The following is a 21,010-nucleotide window of genomic DNA, read 5'->3' as shown; positions in this document are numbered from 1 at the left end:
AAATAGTCTAAAGGTCTCCTATAAGCCAAGACCCTTCCTAATTACAACTATGTCATCCAAAGAATTAACAACTACAGAAAACACGAGACACATTAAAAAAAGACTCAAATAAAACCACCATAAGGACACTCTAGAACAGCAACCACTTCAAGCTCCGGCATCAGAAAGAGAAAGCATAAATTATTAATACAGCGAGTAACAAATGTGATGCTTGTGCACCTTATCCTAAAAATATTATGACGAAATCATTCTTGGTTGGGAAGGAGTTCGGCATTAAAGAGTCTACAAAGGACCAAGAATACCCCTTCATGGGCATGCAACATTTGCTCTCCCATACGATTGATATCTTCTTCGCCCTAAATTTCCTCCTCTCTTGAATTTTTTTCTTCAAAAAATGACATGATCCGGTGGTTAGGATGATTGGATGATATATGCCCAAACCCATGACACCTAAAGTACCTCCTTCAAGACAGGATTGTACCCATTTTAGTTGTTCTCCAGGGCTCGACAACAACTTTACCTCTGTTGGATTCACCCTTCCCCCCACTCGGTTGGACCCAATTTTGTACAGTTCTAGAGTGAACTGATTTCTCCCCCAGGTGGTGGTGTATGGGTGCAATTTTACTACATTTCTGCTTCCGTTCAACCTTGACAGAAAGGTTGATGACGTCTTAGAGGGTCTAATAAGGTTGTAGTTGTACCAAGTGACCCATGGTTGACATTGTCCAAAATAGATTTAGTAATATTAATCCAAATATGAACATATTTATTTCTGAAATTATATACACTAGAAACGAAGTACTTCAATGGATATCTAGCGAAAATAGAAGTCACATAAATATCAGGTGTATTATAGCTACTGATACATGCACATTGACATGGAAGTTATATATGTGTATAATTTTTTCAAGGATTTTCAAGAATATAGCATTGGATTTTTTCGAATGATTGCCCCTCCCAACTGACAAAAAATTGCCCCTTCCATACAGCATTACTTTTTAAAATGTCCAAAGATTTCAATGTTTACATATAAAATTACCTCTATTAGGTTTTGGTGGAACCCTTCGTGGACACTTCTCAGATGGGCCTTCGGAAGCTGCAAAAAAAAAATAGGATTTTTTACTGATTATGTAACAATGTTGGATTCACATTATTCAATGATGCTTAAAAAAGACTTCATCAACAAAGAACTCGGTGATAAAAAAAAAAAGTTCAAATTAAACATCTAAATGATCCCTTAATAAAATAGGATGTGTAAAGGTACATAAGACAAACTAATCATCATCAACAAAGAACTCGGTGATAAAGAAAAAAAAGTTCAAATTAAACATCTAAATGATCTCTTAATAGAATAGGATGTGTAAAGGTACATAAGACAAACTAATCAGCCAATAAGAACAGGATATTTATTACTCACAAAACAATACAAAAAATTCTCATTTTCATGAAAAGAATCAATCTAATTTACAATAATAACTAAAACAATTAAGATATTTACCATGAAAGCTATTGCATCAAATTTCAATTTAAAAAATTGTAAAGAATATACTGTACACGACACATTACTGCAAAAGAATCTATAAAGAAACATGTTTATGGTAAAGCACAAGTTCTCTTAAATAAAACAAAGCATGCAATGTAATACCCCAAAGATGATATTGCCCTAGACCACAAATCATAATGATTTAAGATATTATCTAGAAATGGTACAGGAGTGATAGTGTGCATGGTTTAATTAAAGAAACACCTTCGCGTGATATGCAGCAGCCTTAACACCAGATCTGCAGAAAAACTCAGCTAATTTTGTTGTTTCATTCCTTGTAGGCACATATATAATTGTAGGACCGTGTCCTAAGGATTCAAGGTTATCAGGCGCTTGTGTTATCCCACAAAGCTCCATGCTCTTATGTGGACAAACACCAAGAAACTCAGCACATGAAACTGCATATGCAAGCATAAAGTTACAGTTCAGATAAAGTAATTGAGACGTAAAACGGCCAAATACCATAATGCTTGTGCCATCTATAAGCTAAACTAGACGAACATGAATGAAAGAACTAGTGAACTGTATGGAAATATTAACTTTAAGATTTTACATGCAAAAGAAAATGATTCTCAATATTTAAGTGATCATAATTGTTTGCTATCCCGCCCGTATTTATTTCAAAGAGAAAATATTTGATAGTTTGAAAACATATAGATGCATTATGTTGTGGTTTGGCCAACACCCTCAAAGACATGGCATTCATGCAGTTCTTATGCAAAATTGTTAATAATTTAATACCCGGGTGACCATTTGAGATCAATTTTGTATAATCAATTGACTAAATTTGAGAAATGTAATAGTTTGACTAAATTACTATGGTCGGAAAAGTTAGAGGACGATTTTGTTTTTTATCCTTATTTAAATAATTGGTAGGTTGTGGCTTTAAAAAATCGAACGAGATAATCAGATGAACTTTAAGGAATTCCAAAGCATCTCCTATGATAAATCATCTGTATGAAATATTACCATCCAAATCATCTGCACAATAATGTGTATCGAACTCATCTTCAAGAAAATCAACTGTTAACTGGTCCCCACAAGGATGAGCACAATCTTCATCTGATGAACTTGCACAAGAATGAGCGTCGTCACTGCAATAACTATCTGATTCTGATGTGTCATCTTCATCATCTTCATCAGAAGAAGAATCCAAAGAACTACTGGAGCAACTAATGTTATTCTCCCGATTATTAAAGATCTTGTTCTTCCCTTTACTATTATTCATCCTTGATGCAGCATAAAAATTTACTAGATCGTGGAAGTCTCTATTATATGATGAAGCAAAGGATGTCCTGCTATGTTTCACCTGTTTACCAGTAACAAGAAATGTCATAAAAAATTGAAGCACAGAAAAAAACAAAAAAAAGTTCAAATAATGGAAGTGTAATAGCTCTCATATGTACTATACAGTATGAGGTAAACCCATAAGTTTTTGAGAGAAACTATGATGGACAGCTGTATTAAGATAAAAAGCTAACTCGATTTCAGTGCGCTGATCATAGTCCGGCAATGCATTGCAATTTTATTATAAACAACAAAATTGAAAGCAACTTCCACAGTAAGAACTAGCACAGTAAGAAAAAGATTAAACACTTGAGAAAGTGAACTGCTCCTTTAGTAAAATAGACCAAAGTTGGTAATTATTAAACAATATGATCCGACTACATTTTATATGAAAAGTATTTTTAGAACTAGGCTTTCATGAAGGAAGCGATCAACAAAATATTAAAAAAACACTTATTGTGACTCTAACTCAACGTTCTAAAAATTGCTCATCCTATGATTTGAGATACACCTAGTGATATAAAACCAAACATAAACTCAATAATTGATTATCATGTAGATGAAGAATCTTAATAGATAATATTTGGCTCGGAAGAACCTACATGGTGATGTACCTCCAGCTCGGATTATGCTAAACTAGAACGGATCGATAGGGAGATATGATCGCAAGTGGCAAAAACTCCTCAGTTACTTTGGTAGACAGTGCGGTCGTCAGTGGAATCCAGGGGTGGCTGACAACGGCACAAAAACTTCGATCTATGACGTCGAAGCTCCCCCAACCCCAGAAGACATGCGCGGGGGATATGGTGGACCGATCGGTCCTCAAAGGGAGGGGGGTTGCCGCTCCTCACTTACCCATCTCTCCCCTTCCCCTCTTTTCATCTTAACAGATTCTTAATATACGTCTTTCCAAATCAGAATTTCTACATATTTTTATTCCTCTTTCCTAAATTTGTATTCTCATTATAATCTATTTCATTTATTTCCTTCCTAGCACTTTCCTATTTTAAAACATTCCCTACAATTTGAAATCCTGATTATATTCTCCTTTCTTATTTTAAATTCTTTCTAATTTTAAATACTTTCATAAAATCTAAAAACCTGATTATATTTTACTCTCCTTTCTTATTTTCATTATCTAAAATAAGTTTAGCATCTTTATAAATAGGGAATGACTTGCTTGAAGGGGTTTTTTTTATCTAAATTCAGATTTTACATTTGATATTTTCCCTTCGAGGGTTGTATCCGACGTAGAGATAGTGTTCTGGTTGTCCTTTGCCCAATGTGGCGATCATCTCCACGGGTCCGGATAGTGGGGTTTTTTTTATCTAAATTCAGATTTTACACTTGATATTTTCCCTTCGAGGGTTGTATCCAACGTAGAGATAGTGTTCTGGTTGTCCTTTGTCCAATGTGGCGATCATCTCCACGGGTCCGGATAGTCTTTGACTGTAGCTCAACCCCGACAATATATATATATCTATCTTTCCACCTCTTTCCCAACAAATGCCGACTGTTATGCCCTCAAACTTGCTGCCAGCCTTCTCCCAGCAAGGCCACAGTTCCCCATACTCCATCCCAACATCAGTTTTCCTTCCTGAACAACCCAATCTTGTTGTCCACCTGCCCAGAATTCCTCCCAGCACTCAGTCGACCCACTTGCAACAGTCTACCTTATTGCCCAGGCCTTTCCCATAGTTTTCAGCGCTTTCCCACTTGATGTCCACCCTTCGAAAGTGTTGAAGAACATTCCCCGCTGCCGCCTTACCTTCCAACCTACCTCCTAGCCACCCAACAAACCTTCCTGCCACCTTAAGCTATCGCCTCCCTCCTCCAGCCCAATTTTCAACCCCCATCGGCCCCTCTCCCACATTCATACTTGTTGTCCTCAAGCCTCTGGATCCAGTTGGCCAACCTCAATTGCCCTTGGGATACACTTTCGAGGCGTTGGATTGTGTCTTTGTGTTTGTTTATTGTTTATTTCATGTTTGGAAGAGTCGTTGTAATTGATTTCAAATTCAATAATAATATTTGTGTTTCTTTTGTGGCTTGAGCTTTCTCCTCCGATGTCATTTGAATCAGAGCTAGCTCAACCCTAATCTCATTATAAGATTTCTATCATCCGCCCTACCCAATCCACCACACCAATTTTTTTCTCTTTCATTCATTTATTTTTCTTTTCTTTCTTTGTTCGTTCATTTATTTTCTTCCAAAGATCCCAAGCCACAAACATGCCGCCAAGGAGAAATATACCCGAGCTTACCTGGGACGAGATACGGCGAAAGCTCTGTTGTCTTCAACGAAGGCTTATTAGATATTGATGAGCAAATCCAGTGGGAGGTTACCCTCGACCATGATCTAGAAGATCGAAGGAAAGAACCCGAACATATGAAGATGAAGCGGGAAACACAGCTCCAGTTCCAGATATTGATGAGGAAATCCAGTGGGAGGTTACCCTCGACCATGATCTAAAAAATCGAAGGAAAGAACCCGAAAATATGAAGATGAAGCGGGAAACACAGCTCCAGTTCCTACCAACTTACTGTCGCCAAAAGTTGCAGACTCTAGCTTCCGAAGTGGAAAGACCGCATCATCAAACGGCTCCTTGCTACTATCCAACAAAACTAAGCTGCAAGTCTTTCACAGCCATAAAATGTTGTAAGTGTCATAGATTTGGACATGTTGAAGCAGAATGTACAACCAGGAGAGTGATATAAGACACCGCAGGCACTGAAAAGTAGTTCGAAAGTGAATTTTCATCTGATGGCTTCTTCCCTCGTCGATACATCCAATGACTTTCCTCCATTTAATCAAAAGGAACATGCGACTTTTGACGAGATTGTGGTTCCTGCTCTCCTAAGAGATTGAAAACTTTTTTGTTGAGACACATAAAGATCATGCAGACCAGAAAATGTCAAAACATAAAATTAGTTGATGGTCTTAGTGACAACCAATTGATAGCATCACAAGCGGCTACAATTCCAGCGATCACTTTCAGTGTTCCATATGAAGAGGCGAAAGGCCCCTGTGAAGCTCTTGCTATTGGAACACGACAAAAGATGGCAGTTCTTCAAAACTTCAAAAGTTAAAGAAAAGATCCGGAAGATAATAAGAATCACCCATCAACCAAACTCTTGCAAACCCTCAACCTCGCTAAGGCCCAAGCTTTCATAGATGAGAAACATATGAGAAATTTACTTATTTGGAATTTGACTAGGGAGAATCTACGTAGTGGTGTACCTTCGGCTTAGATTATGCCAGACCAGAACGAATCGATAGGAAGGTATGATCGCAAGTGGAAAAAGCTCCTCAGATGCTTTGATAGATGGTGCAGGGATCCAGGGGTGGCTGACAACGACACGGAAGCTTCAACCTATGACGTCGAAGCTCCCCCAACCCCGAGAGACTGTCGCGGGAGCTACGGTAGACCGACCGGTCCTCAAAGGGTGGGGGGTTTCCGCTCCTCCATTTCCCTACTCTCCCATTTCACACCTTCCTAATATAAGACTTTCCAAATCAGAATTTCTGAATATTTTTATTTCTCTTTCTTGAATCTGAATTTCCATTATAATCTCTTTCTTTCCTTCCTAGCACTTTCCTATTTTAAATCCATTCCTAAAATCTGAAATCCTGGTTATATTCTCATTTCTTATTTTAAAAGCTTTCCTAAAATCTGAAAAATTGATTATATTTTATTCTCAATTCTTATTTTTCATTACCTAAAATAAGTCTAGCCTCTTTATAAATAGGGGATGATGTGTTTGGAGTAAGGCGTATTGTTTTTTATATCTGAATTCAGGTTTTAGCATTGGTATTTTCCCTTCGAGGGATGTATCCGACGTCGATGTTTTGCTCTGGTTGTCCCTCGTCCAAGGTGGTAATCGTCTCCACGGGTCCGAGTGGCGCTCCGGCTACAGCCTGACCCCACTGAGATACTTATTTATCCTTCCATCCTTTCTAATGTTGTCAACCCGCTTCCCAGCCCTACAACAAGCCACCGCACCCCCTCCCTGATCCTTTCAGCAGGTTGTCGCAGCCCTTTAGCCACCAACAAGCCCTGCACCTCCTCACTTGTTCTCTTCCTGCAGTTGTTCTCTGAATCCAACACCCCCAGCAACTCCCTGACTCCCCCCTGCATCCTTCCAGGCTGCCATCCAGCCCCCTCCTGCACCCAACCAGCTACAGACCAGCTTCTTCCTCCCTCCAACCTGCTGCCAACCTTCTCCCAGCAGGGTCACAGCTCTCCATACTCCGCTTACAGATTGTCATCCGCTGCATCTCCGGGTTCCAGCCTTCGACAATGTTTCCTACATCCTCTAGTTGCGGTTCGACGCCTCTACTATCCCTGACTTGTTGCCCCGCTCCAGCTACAGCAGTAAGACACCTCACCAACCTTCATTGCAGTCGCCGGCCTTGCACAATCACCCTCAGACTCTCTCCTCGTCGAGATTGTTTTGTCTTCGTTCACATGTCATGTGTTTGTAGTCATTTTTGCATTCTTGCTTTGTGTGATTGTTTCCTTTCTTTAATTTGGATCTTCATTGTATCCTCCTTTTGAGTCATCAATAATATTTGTCGTTCTGCTTGGTGGTTTGAGTTAACTCCAGTATCATAAGCGATCAACAAAATGTTAAAAAAACACTTATTGTTACTCTAACTCAAGGTTCTAAAAATTTCTCAACATATGATTTGAGATACATCCAATGATATAAAACCAAAAACTCAATATTTGATTAACATGTAGATGAGGAATCTTAATAGATAATATCCTAAAGTTAGAGAATGAGAAGGGCTAAGTAAACTAATAGCTTTAGAAATAATAAATTGCTCAAGCTCATGCTTGAAATCTAGTTCTCAAAAATTGTAAAATGAGAAAACGCTAGTAAACTGATAGCTTTAGCAAGTATGACTTGCAGACGCTCAATATTGGATTCAATATCAAGCTTAAGTTTTAAAATCTATTATAGTTCATAAGAAAAATAAGCGCGAGATCAGATGCAGACATTAGTTGGTATTTAGGTTCAATCTTAGATTTAAGTACAGGATTAATTGCAAAATCATCTTACAATGAAAAATCTTCTTCAAGATTATCTTTGGATAAGAATTTATGATCTTCTACATTCTCAATATGAGTAACCAATTCGGCAAAAGTAGTAAGTGGGGCATCTTTTGGAACACGGACATTGGAAGGAACATTTTTGGGGACGCTAAATTTGGAGTTGATTTGATAAAAGCGAGATCAACAATGGTATCCTGAACAACATCATCAACATAGCATGGACTATGGTAGGATTGATTCTTACTATTTCATTGCTAATATGGAAGAGACTTGCCAACAAAGTCATCCAATTTGTCATCAAAAAGTGAATTAAGATCAATATTACTTATAAGACAATGGCATGGTACTAAATAATAGGATCTGTCACAAAAGCATTTCTTATTAGAAGTTAGTGAGCCCATCAGGGCCATCATAGAATCAATTTGATGACTAGGTTCATCAAATCTTTCCAAAATATTGTTAAATTCCACATTTACTAGTTCGACTGCTAGGTTTAAACATGTTTTTTACATTTGTTAGCTTTCATAGTCATTTTAAAATGATTAAAACTATATATATGCAATGACATGAAAATTGAATATACAAAGATGCAACTAGCACAAGCCCAAAAGCAATGATTTGAAAAGATCCCTGATAGCGAAAAATTAAATACATGTAAGAATAAATTTATATTGGTTGCAAAGATATTAGGAGATTAAGTTTAATTGATATTATGATAATCAGAACAAGCAAATTTAATATCAAGTTATATCATTCAATCTCAATAAGACGTGGACATATTTCAATCAATCTTATTAAAGTAGAAAAGGCATGCAATTGGGTTGATATAATTTTGAGGATCTTCCTAAGAATAGTCATAAGCATGACACAAGCTTTTCAAGCAACATAAACTCAATCTAGACTTTCAAGCTAAGAAATATACCATTCAGAAATCTTATTCAAAGAATGATTTGCCACTGAAAGCCCCTAGATGAAGCTCTGATCTCCAAGATGAAGGATTAGGGAAGTCTCCCATCTAAAGAGATCTCGTAGTTGTGCAAAATATTACATTACAAATGTTTGATTGTTGTGACAATAACATTACAAATGTTTGATTGTTGTGAAAATAAAGAACCATCATCTAGGATCATTTTTCAAACCAATATGGCATGGTAGAAGCTAGGAATCTAATCCAAGTGGGTTAATATCAATCACTAACGCGTAGAGTCCCAGAGATGACACAGGATCGTGCCTCTACACAGGGGCATGGTAATTATCGCGTCTGGACTGGAGCGTGGCATTTCCCGCTCAACTGAGACGGGGCGTCTCTCACTCGAGACGGTTGGGACCGGTTCAAAAGCACGGCATAAGGGTCAGCCGACCTTACATAGGATTATCGCCTCCTTGTGTGAGAGGGCCACTCCTAACTACCCTAATGCTATTATGTGCTTTTGGCGTGCTTAGATTTCAATTTAGGTGTGTTTTCTGTCGGGACAATCATCAGCGTCTCAGATTTTCCCTTTGATCCATATATCCAAAGATCGAGTGGTGCAACTGTTGTATCTCACTTCTGCGATGGTGACTATCACCTTCTACCCATCCCCCACATCCTTCCTTTATTTCACACCCCACCAGACCCACCTTAAGGGCCAACAACGGTGCAATAGAGGCGGACAATTCAGTCAGACTAAATTCTTACCAGCACACATCATAAATTGCAGATTAGTCTAACTAAATTACCAGAAATTTAGGCTCTATTTCGGATAACTTTCTATTTTCCATTTTTTTTTGTTCTTGAAAACAAAAAACAAAAAATAAAACCAAAAAGTGTCTGTTATTCTTTTTTTTCTTTAACATAATGATAGTTTTCAAAACATCAAAAACACAAAAATTTATTTTTACTATTTTTAAAACATATTTTTTAGAGCACTACCTGTGTCGTTCGCCACTCCCTACTGCCAACTACCGGCCTCCGCCACCCATGGTCGTCGCTGCCTCCGCCAGTCGCCAGCCCCTGCCCGCCGCACACCGCATCCCGCCAGGCGCCCGCCCACAATTAAAGCTTTGTGATGGGTGGAGAAAGAAAGACGTAGACATCATGGGTGGCAGAGCTTAATACTGAAGCGCACATAGACCCAACGATTTTATAAAAAGTATAATTTTTTCTTTTAAAAAAAATAAAAAATACTCAATCAAACATGGTTTATATTTTTTTGTCTTTTAAAACATATAAATCATGTCAATACCAAACACATTTTCTAAAAACAGAAATTAAAAACAAAAAAAAAACACAACAGACTAAAAACAGAAATATAAATAGAAAACATAAACTGATTCCAAACAGACCCTCACTTGAAACATTTCATTTCATAATTTATAATTCATTCACATTCACATATACTCAAAAGTGTGAAAAATCATATTACACACACACACACAAACAGTTATTAAATTCAACATAATAAAAATATGCGGTCAAAATTCTATACAATCTCCCAAAAATATGAAATGCAAAAGTTTTGCATGCCACACATGGCTGCTTGCCTTGGTGCTCATTACTCTTTCAGAAGTCAAAAACATATAGTAAGCTACATTAAGCTCGGTGAAATAATAAAGGCTAAAATAAAATTTTATAAAACGACAAAAAATGTGTGCTCAAATGTAACTTGCGTACATGTATGTCCACAGCTCATGACATAACATGCTAAAATTGTATAAATTATGTCAAGGCTAAAATAAAATTTTATAAAATGACAAAAAAATGTGTGCTCAAATGTAACTTACGTACATGTATGTCCACAATTCATGACATAACATGCTAAAATTGTATAAATTATGTAAAATAAAATGCATCCAATGCAGAGAATTGTTACTGTTGTATAAAACATGAATTTCATCTATTATTGTGTACTCATAAGCATATTTATAAGAGTCATCAATCTAATCATATAAATATTACTTGTAATTGTACAGCCTCAACTATTTTCATGTCATATTATATCATAGGTTGTCACCCAGCCCGAAGCTTACATCAACTATTGTTAAAGATAGGGCATCTCCCAACATAGCAGTTATCAATAGTTGCACTGGTACCAACAGTTCTCTACATTCTAACCTCTTTTGATCCCAACAGTCCCCAGAGTTTCGTCTTCGTCTGAATGCAGGAGTCGAGAATCTCAATCGTTCTCTATCATCTATACCTATAAGTATTCATGAAATAGCCTCCTTATAACATCACTTATAACGTTTCTTAAATCGCAATTTATGTAATAAACATTCATCATAGATATTTTATATATCATATACATAAATCATTGTAAATAAATAACTGTAAGCAATAATTTCATAAACATACTTCTCATATTCATAGCATAGTAAAATCATATGTATCTTAAGAGACAAATCAAGTTATGCAAAAATTTTAAATGCAATAATGTCAAACACTTCACATAAAAACATACATATAGTTATTTTCCTTAAGTTAGCACATAATTATTTCACCTGAATTAATGGAGCAGCTCTACAATAAATTTCGTCACGCTTGGCTCGAGCTCATTGTCTAGTGTAAATAACCTGAAATTCATAAACCTCTTAGGATATTTAAGATATTCATAAATTCTTATCTCAAGTCTTAATTTAACAGATACATAAGTGTCAATATTTACCTCAAATTGGTTGTCTTGCATGAATTTTCTGAATTTTCCCTCTACAAGTTACTTCAAATCCTCTCTTCCTCCTCCCCAAGCTTCCCTTCATCTCTTTACTTTGTAGATTTTCTGCTAGTTGCCCACACGGAAGCCTACAAACCAAGTTCATAATCTCTGACAAAAGCTCGCCTCTAGCCACAGCGACCAAAAACAAAAAATGCATCGATTCGTGGCAAGCGTCAAAATGAAAGTGAAAGAAAAGAAAGGAATGTCTAGAATATTATAAAAATGGAATTTCTTTTACCAAAATCTCCCCGAAACTTCCATTCGTGAGTTGCGGCACTCTGTGGTCACTAGTTTCCGCTCTAGCTACAAGGATAGAGTCACAGAACCCAATAGGTCCGCGAAATCCTATGAGGGAGCAAAAAAAATGAGAGAAATGCGGCAATTTAAGGTGACCCTAATTAATCTCAATTGCTTGATCCGCCCCAAGGTTGCATGTCGCGAAAAAGAGTCGGCAACTACACTCCTGGATTATGGAGAATAATTAAATTAAAGTACTAATTAAAATTATAACTTCATAATTTATAGCTTCTCATACCTTAAAATTGTATGCTTAGTGATGTAGATCATATTGATCAATTCGATAGGTAGAATCTTATAAAATTAATTCGGTTGAATTTTGGGATACAAAATTTAAGATTTATTTTTCAAGTGCTAAAATTTTTACAGAATTTCTCAAAATTGGGTATTACAACTCTCCCATCCTTATAAAAATTTTGTGACATGAGGAATTTTGCAGATTAGTCTAACTCTCCCATCCTTATAAAAATTTTGTGACATGAGGCTAGGGGGAGCCAGCTGGCTGAAAAATCTTATTTATGCCAGAGTCAAGTGGTCGAGAATGAGGTGGTAGAAATATTATTATACTCAGCATTAATAAGATTGTTGATGAGTTCAAGTAACTCATCCAATGTAATTGTTGTTGCAAACATAATAGCATCTAAATGGGCCCTCACAAAATCCCCAAGTCAACATACATTGGGATAATGATGCTTTTAAGTCTTTTCACTTCAAGCATTACACATTGGAATCAAACTATAAAATTTTGACTGATTGAACATACCAATCTCATATAAAAGAGCTTGAGAATTTTCAATGGCACTAGGACACTAACAAATTGAGACACAAATTATCTCTAGAATTTCAAGTAGAAGAGAATACTCTCCATTAGGAGATGCAAGAACCATTTCAATGCACCGCCTTGAAATTAGTAAAGAATAACAGGAATTTGAACGCATTATTGATATTTAAGAGAGAAGTTGCCGATTCAAAGTATATTATACAGTCAACAGGGTTCAACAATGCTCTTCACAAGTCAAGGTGGGGTGTTTTGAACTTTAGAGAAAATTATGCCTCTAAAATTTCAACAGATAATGCATTTGAAGGTTGGGGTTTGCACTTCATGGGACAATAGAAAGCGATGTCTTAACACTACTTTCTTTCAATAAGTCTAATTAATTGATAGTGTAGAGGCAAGAGATTTGAAACTCAACGATCAACAATGGACAAAAGAAATAGAAAATCATTGCTCTTATAGAGACCCAAAATGAGGAGAGACTCTTAGAAATTGCACAGGATTTCTCTGAATCATTCTTGTCCAACGATCCTCCATCTGATTGGTGCTCAACTAGAAACTTTCCTTTCATTAGGACACGCCATGAGTTAGGTTCCTGTCATTAACGTCTTCAATGTTCATAGCATTAACATCTTCAATGTTCATAGATGTTAGATCTGAATGTCCTTAGGTGACACTAGAAACTTACTAACAAACACTATTCAGACCTAAAAAAGAAGGAAAAGAAAGAAAGTAGGATACTATAAGGAAATTATTATATTTTTTCAGAGAGTACAACTGATGTGGCATCAACATGTTAAATTGAGTTGAGTTCATACTCTAACCTCATAGGTAAAGATTTAGTTTGAGATTCAACCATACTTTAACCTCATAGGTAAAGATTTAGTTTGAGATTCAACATTACAAAAATAGATATAATTAAGTAATGCAAGTAAAATTATATAGAAAAACTTATTAATGTTTGTTGGAATGAAAAAAAAAAAAAAGACCAACACCTGCCCTAGAATTGAGCCACTTTTGATGGCCGTTAACTTGAGGATGACTTCATCTGAAGAGCTCTTGAGCATTAATCATTATTGTGAATTCTACAATGAGTTATCTTAGCAAGTTTTCAAACAAAGTCACTCTGAGTAAGCTAGTAGCTTTGGTGAATTTGGCGACTTCACTAGTCAAATTTCATAGAAGCATAAAGGCAAATAGATTTAAGTGGCTTTGGCAAGAAGTTTACAAGATTTTAGGGTTAACAAAATATACTAATAAAAGTGGCCTTGTTGAACCTTTTTTAGATTTACAACGCTTGATTACCTCGATCCTGCTGATTATGAATGTATAATGATAGTTTTTATCTTGTCCTCTTGATAATTTTCTATCATTTCCTCAAGCCATTCCCATTACTTTTTTGTTACTTGTTGGTCAATTTATATCTATGATGGAGAAATGCTTCGGGCCGTTTGTGTGATAGAAAAGTACCGCTCAGGCTGAAAGAAAAATTTTATAAGAGGGTGGTGAGACCTGAAAAGTTCTTCACCATGTTGAAGTAGCCAACCAAAGTTTCTTAGTCATCCATTCTCTGAATGACCATTGACCAATCCCTCAAAAGGTCCAAAGAAATGAAGAGAGTTCAGCTAATGCTTTATAGCCAATGGACTAGCAACCCCAGATCCACGGGTTCTCTACATCTCCCTCAGTTGTCTTTCATGGTCAAATGTTTGTTATTCTCCTGGCAAATGTTTGTTATTCTTATTCTACCCTCCTTAGCTGCCCAATTTCAACCAAGGGGATCCAAACTAGTGGAGTTCTATAAGTACCAAATTTACGTAGTACCAAATAGTACAACCAATCCCTCTAAAGTCCAGACTGAAGGAGAAAGTATGACTACGGTTTTGCAGCACCCAACCACACTAGATCTGCAGGTTCATTGCATCTCACATAATTTAGTAGTCCGTAATGGTTGAAAGCAATTTCATGACAATCATCCACTATGGTCTTGCAGGAGGAGTGACAATTGTCATTTCTCCTATTTGCAATCTCTATCATATTCTCCGTCCATTTCCCAACTTCTCTTCTTCTTTATTGGTCAAAATTCTGTGTCCAATCAATGACATCACCTTTGAGGTTAAATCTTCCACCAAAAATAATCAAACTTAACCACTTCCAATGTGAAATGCATTTATTCAGCTACAAAAGTGAAATAAGACAAAACACAGTAAATAAAATGTGCATTTCAGTTAAACAAAGAAAAGGTTATAATCGGTAAGCCTTTATGGGTTACAGTAGTGCTTGCATGCAATATCTCTATTGCTACAAGCCCGCGGCATAAAATCTTACAGAAAACCGCAGGTTAGGTCTGAAGAAAGTTGTCAGAACAACTTTTGTTTCTTTAGACATGAGCAGTGACTTCATAACGTCTTCTCGAACACTAAGAGTTGCAGTAGCAGTTAATGCCATCAATGGAATATCAAACCTCAGCGACTTGATATGAGAGACGCTAAAGTTTTCTCTTAGCACGGACAAACACCTGATAAGAAAACAAAATAAATCTTACTATAGCCCACCATCTTTAACATTGCAAATATACATGATGAAAGAAGAGTAATATCATCCCAGAGAGTGCTACAAATCCTAGGCAATGGATAATTGTGACTGAAAGAAAAGTAAAATTTTGAGCTATAATGAAAAATAAACCTGTAATCAGGGCGGAAGTCATGTCCCCACTTAGAAACACAATGAACTTCATCAATGGCAAAGAGTGCTATCATATTCTTTTCTGCAAGATTCATAAGTGGCACTATAAGTCTGCAGTACGAAAAAAATCAGTAAGTAAAAAAACTGTTGTAGTTTACAATTATAAATAGGGTGCATTTACAAACATAGCACGCACTCTTGTATATTTACATATATCACGCCTAAACTTTCATATTTACAAGCATAGCACTCAAATCATTAATATCACATCAAATATAGCACTATTACCATTTTTTAAAAGTTAAATTCACATTTTCATGAATAGGTTTAAAGCAGCAAAGTGCTACGTCTCTAAATATGAAAGATTAGGTGTGAGATATGTTATATGTAAATACTTGAGAATTGTGTGCTGCGTATGTAAATTTCTCTTATAAATAATGTGCAGAAGAATGAAGTTTACACCTTAAGACTGTCTCTGGACAAGCATAAACTATTCTGTACACCCCATTCAGAGCTTTCCGCTCAACTGTACTGTCAGGTTGTCCAGATCCTAGAAAGCATGCTGGTATCCCATTTTTTTCAAGTTTTGAACATTGATCATGCATCAAACTTATCAAAGGTGAAATGACAACTACAATCTTCCCAGATAATAATGCTGGAATCTGAAAACAAAGGGATTTCCCTGCACAATGAGTGATGTCGTTGAATCAAAATTTATGTTATTTAGCTTTCAATGTGCAGTCATTCTGAAATTAATTAATTAAGTAGAACAACAACTGAATGTATATAGAAAAAAACAAGAGATACCTGCGCCAGTAGCAGCAAGGATGAGACAGTCCTTGTGTTCTAACCATGCTTTGATGGCTTCCTTCTGAAAGCCCTTCAAGGATGAAAATCCAAAATGCTTTCGCAAAGCAAAATTAGCTTTTTGCTCCCAGTCTACCATCATGGCATGACCATCTGAGTTATTAAAGAATGGAACTTGCTGATACTGGAAGCTTCCATGTATATCAGAATGACAATCCATCCAAGATGGGAAAGTTTCAAATTTGAGTTGATTGATTCCATCAACAGTAATGTGTTCGTCCAAAATGGCTTTCTTTATGCTGGGAAATGAATGCTTAGATGAACTTGCAGAAATGTCCCTTTTGCCTCCAGAAAATGATGGGAGATGATCTGTGATGTGGGATTGCTTCATCCACCTCAGTGATTGTGACATTTTTGCATCTTCCTGCGAGGAACAGTTTTGAGTATTGGAATAGGTGAAGACATGTTGAGACTTCCCATATGTATTTTTGTTGCAAGAATCATTCAAAATGAAGTCCACAGCATCATTGAGAACTGGACCAACAGCTTCCAAAGCTTCAATTGCTTTATCAAACTCAAAACCCATATCAAGCAGTTCAGATATGACATGATCAGCAGACACTTCATTAACTCCCATAGTTTTGATTACTTGAAGTGCAAGTAAACCAAGATCAGGTAAGTTTCATCAACAATAGCCAGTGGTATTTCCTTGAGGCGTGCTGAAACATAGCATAGATGGCAACCATTTGCAAATCTCAAAATTTCAGCACATGGTAATGGATTCACTGAAAGCAGGGGAAAAAATAAAAAATTACATTTAAAAACTACAAATCCAGCCATAAATGTGTTTGATCTCGTTTACTTCCATACAGATAAAGAGAAATCGTAGATGAATTAGAAGTAATAGTCAATGCAGATATATAAGCGTCATCAAGTAGAAAGGATAATAGGAACAGTTAACTTTCCATCTAGAAAAAAATAATTCTTATATTCCTCAAATACACGATGTGATTGCAATATTTCAAATCACTCAAATGCTTAGACCAACAAGTGTGACAGGAATAGCCAACTTTTCTATTTAGAAGCACACAACAGTTAAATTCCTCAAATATATAATATGGATGCAGTCATTTCAGATCATCAAAGTGAATTCTGTAAAAATTCTTCCTGGGAGAAAAATCTAGATATTTTCTCAGGCGGGAGAAAAATATGAATAACAAGATTTCACCCATAAGATAAAGATTTCTTTTAATTATGGGATTCTAAACTTTATATGGGAACAATCCCACATAATTAAACCACTCTTGCTTAGAATGGCACTCAATTTACGTCATTGGGCTTTACATTTTACGTACTAACTCAGAGCAATCATTCTGTGTATGTGAGACCGATTTAGGGTGATTACATGGTTTGGGAAGGTTAGGAGAAGGGTTAGGTTAATTGTACATTTTACGTACTAGCTCAGAGCAATCATTCTGTGTATGTGACACCGATTTAGGGTGATTACATTGTTTGGGAAGGTTAGGAGAAGGGTTAGGTTAATTGTGGGATAAGAAATGAAAGAGAAGATGATGACATGGTTGAGGACAGGTAAAGAACGCCAGCTAGACAGTAAAATGCATGTCATAACAGCAGTTTGGTAGCACATTGGCCAATATAGAAGATCATCGGATCTCTGAGAGAGGTCACCACCCCAATCCAATCAAGGTACGAGCACACCACCTTAAAAGGATCTAAGGATACAAAACTCTGGTAAGAATAAACTAGAGGAAACAGCTTCTATTGCATAAACCAAAAGACAAAAAGCGGCCAAACCAAGATTAACATATAAATAGTTCTCAGGTAAAAATAATCCTAATTATACTTTAAATAATAAAAAAAGGCCCACAAGCCTACCGAAGACAAGCGGGAAATTCCTACTATAGGCCTCTATAGGAGTGATCTCATCATGATTCTAGTCCCACGTATGTGTGAAGATAGCGGCATCACTCTCCCCTAATAAGATAGGCTTTGTATTCTTCTCTGAAAGCATCCAAATCCTCATAGTACAGCACCAAGTCGGCGATGTTAAATGTGGAAAAGATATTCTAGTCTCCTGATAGATTAGTTTGTAATCATTATCATTAATCCTCTTGGTGATTCTGAATGGACTATCAACTCTAGGTTTGAGCTTTCCAAAAGAACCTGCAGGAACCCTCTCTTTCTTCACACCAAGTCCCCTTTCTTGAATATAATAATCTTCTTGGATTTGTTGGCCTGCTTGTGACACTTGGTGTTCTATTTGGCAATATCATTCCTTCTACATACAGTACCCCTTCAACCACCTCCAAAATTTTTCTGCAAAATAAATTTTTGTATTTGGGTAAGCAACAATATTGTATTTTCTGCACCAACTTGACAAGCTTGCTATTCCGTCAGAGCCAAGTCCATTGTCATTGTAGATATAGTGACACTAATCTATTAGTTCTCTTTGTACATAAAGTTGTTCATCAGATGTCGCTGCACTTATAAGTGCTTTGAAAGCCTAAACACAGAAATTTTCATAGATTTAATGTTTGGTAGGAGTCATAATTGCATAGTTCCATGGAGAATCAATGACAGTGATTGTATTATTGGGATCATCATACTTCTCTAAGAATATATGTCCAGATAGGACTCTGGAAGCTTCTTTCCACATGTTGCTTCATACCTATGTGTGAGAATTTGCGCAAACAATCAAAGGAAGCTTCATTTTTAAACAGCTCGAAAAATACAATCAACATGTATGAGTATAAAATTTATACTCATACATGTACTCTCCTTTTGTACTTGTCAAACTCAAGGAGAACACATTTATACTCTCCTTTTGTACTAGTCAAATTCAATATCACCAACATGTATGAGTATAAATGTGTTCTCCACCGAACAGGATAACAAGGAAACTAGCATAAATTTTATCATATCTTGACCCATGAAAGTACTATGCTTACATATCCATAGCCTGTACCACCAACACTAATTCCTTCACATTTGCAGGTTGGCAAACCATTGCAAGAAGCTTGTTGGCTTCACCACAAGAAGATGCCATTTGACCCATGACCATGACTCCAAAAGGTGCCCCAACAACAAGATTCTCAATATTTTAATAGAAAAATGCAAGATCTACCGGGTTTATGAAAAAATCATGAGTAACGGCAATGATAGCAACCTCAACAGATGTTGAAGTAAAAACATGTTTGCCTTCTTGAGCAGCTAAAGATGCTAATATGCTAACGTTATTTGTAAACTAGACATCAAGTTCATGTTAGAATAAGGAACATCCCAGTTCCATAAGCATCCAATTTTTGGGATAAATCCTTCACAAAGTATTTTTGTGCATTCTCATATGATATTGATTTCTCGTCATATAGAAAATCTGACATGTCCATGTCAAAGTTCGGTGTCTGGTTACTTAATTCTGATACAAATAATACAATTTGAAGTAGTTGAGTGAATCTTTCTTTTGCCTTATGTCATGTCAATGCATGTTTCCAAAGTCGTTTAGTCGGGTGATTCTTTAGAAAAGCAATATGGCATGCCTCTCTGATTAGCATATGCAAAACTAGACTACCTAAAAAATCTTCTATTTTGCCCATTACATCTAGCCTTACAGGTGCCTTAGCTATATGAATTTCATCCTCGGACAAGCTAAGAGTAAAGAGAATGATGCACTTCCCATATTTGGTGAAAGAATATATGTCTCTTGTAGATATCATGATGTGTGCAACGGTCATACTGCCAAGAACAGCCCAATATCCTTCCAAGCTAAGAGTAAAGAGAATGATGCACTTCCCATTTTTGGTGAAGGAATATATGTCTCTTGTAGATATCATAAGGTGTGCAACGGTCATACTGCCAAGAACAGCCCAATAAGATGTGGCAAGCATTCATAGGTACCACATCATAACACACTTGCTTTTAGAACTTGTCTCCACTAAAGAACTCCATGAGACATCTCTTGTCAATTGTCATATTACTCCCCTTATTCAACTAAAATTGAAAATAAGCATGGGTGTGTTTTTGTGTGGACAAGCTCAACTTGTCTACCATTTAGTAAACTGCATTCTCATAATAGACTTTGACTATAATAAGGTTGCAAATATTTTTCTTCATAGTGTAATGAGTATGAAAGATATGGTGGCAAAATCACTAATGTTCTCTTGTGAGCTCAGCCTAAAGGATCTCTCTCATATCAGTTGGAACTAATATTCCTTTGTGTCATCGCCTACTCGTATCGCCTATGCCACTGTCTATTTCTTCAACTGTTCTCTGCTCAATGAAAAATATCAACTTATTATTTGGAAAATCAAATTTTATTTAAAATCATGGCACTTAAAGCAATTTCTGGCTAGAAAAAATTTGGGAATGTTGGTGGCCCCAGCCTTTTCTTCATCCGGAGCTTCATCCTAAGCTGATTTCTCCTTACGAGCGGTTGGCTTGGGTGCTCTAATGGGCAAGTTCTTAACTGCTTGATCCTGACATTTAGCCATGTTTGTAATGTATGGTGGTCCCCTGCTGATGATGATGTTTCTCCACCTTCAAAGCTAGGGTTTGCACATCGAATAGGGACCAATAACGCTGCAATTGTACCACATTGTTGATGATGACTCTAGCCCTCCAAGATAGTGGGATATGGTGTTCTCCTCTTGCTCCAACAAATCATACTTCAGTATGAGTTGTTTAAATTAAGCAATGTATTCCTCTACTGAAGATCCCTTTGCTGCAAATGGTGAAGTCTTAAAAAAATATTATGTCCATAGTGTGTTTAAAGGTACTTACGTTGCATGTCCCTCTTCATCTTAAATCAGGTTATAATCTTTTTTTAACTTTTTGGCATCATGTTTGCA

The 21,010-nt window shown here is 36.5% G+C and overlaps 1 protein-coding gene across 1 annotated transcript in view; it reads right to left on the bottom strand.

Moving 5' to 3' along the window:
* The window catches only part of LOC110027647 (ATP-dependent DNA helicase Q-like SIM), a 131,867-nt gene that overhangs the window by 107,101 nt on the left and 3,756 nt on the right, over positions 1-21,010 (bottom strand). The window contains exons 2-8 of the mRNA XM_020729160.1: positions 16,146-16,930; positions 15,801-16,020; positions 15,339-15,449; positions 14,982-15,171; positions 2,513-2,852; positions 1,748-1,941; positions 1,040-1,096 (exon numbers count right to left, since the gene is read on the bottom strand). Of these exons, the coding sequence (XP_020584819.1) occupies positions 1,040-1,096; positions 1,748-1,941; positions 2,513-2,852; positions 14,982-15,171; positions 15,339-15,449; positions 15,801-16,020; positions 16,146-16,782 (1,749 nt within the window). The 5' untranslated portion in view covers positions 16,783-16,930. The remainder of the gene's footprint in view (positions 1-1,039; positions 1,097-1,747; positions 1,942-2,512; positions 2,853-14,981; positions 15,172-15,338; positions 15,450-15,800; positions 16,021-16,145; positions 16,931-21,010) is intronic.

The sequence above is a fragment of the Phalaenopsis equestris genome, unplaced genomic scaffold (genome assembly GCF_001263595.1).
Source record: "Phalaenopsis equestris unplaced genomic scaffold, ASM126359v1 Scaffold000434, whole genome shotgun sequence".
NCBI classification, from domain to species: Eukaryota; Viridiplantae; Streptophyta; class Magnoliopsida; order Asparagales; family Orchidaceae; genus Phalaenopsis; species Phalaenopsis equestris.
This window is presented reverse-complemented; position numbering and strand designations above follow the sequence as displayed.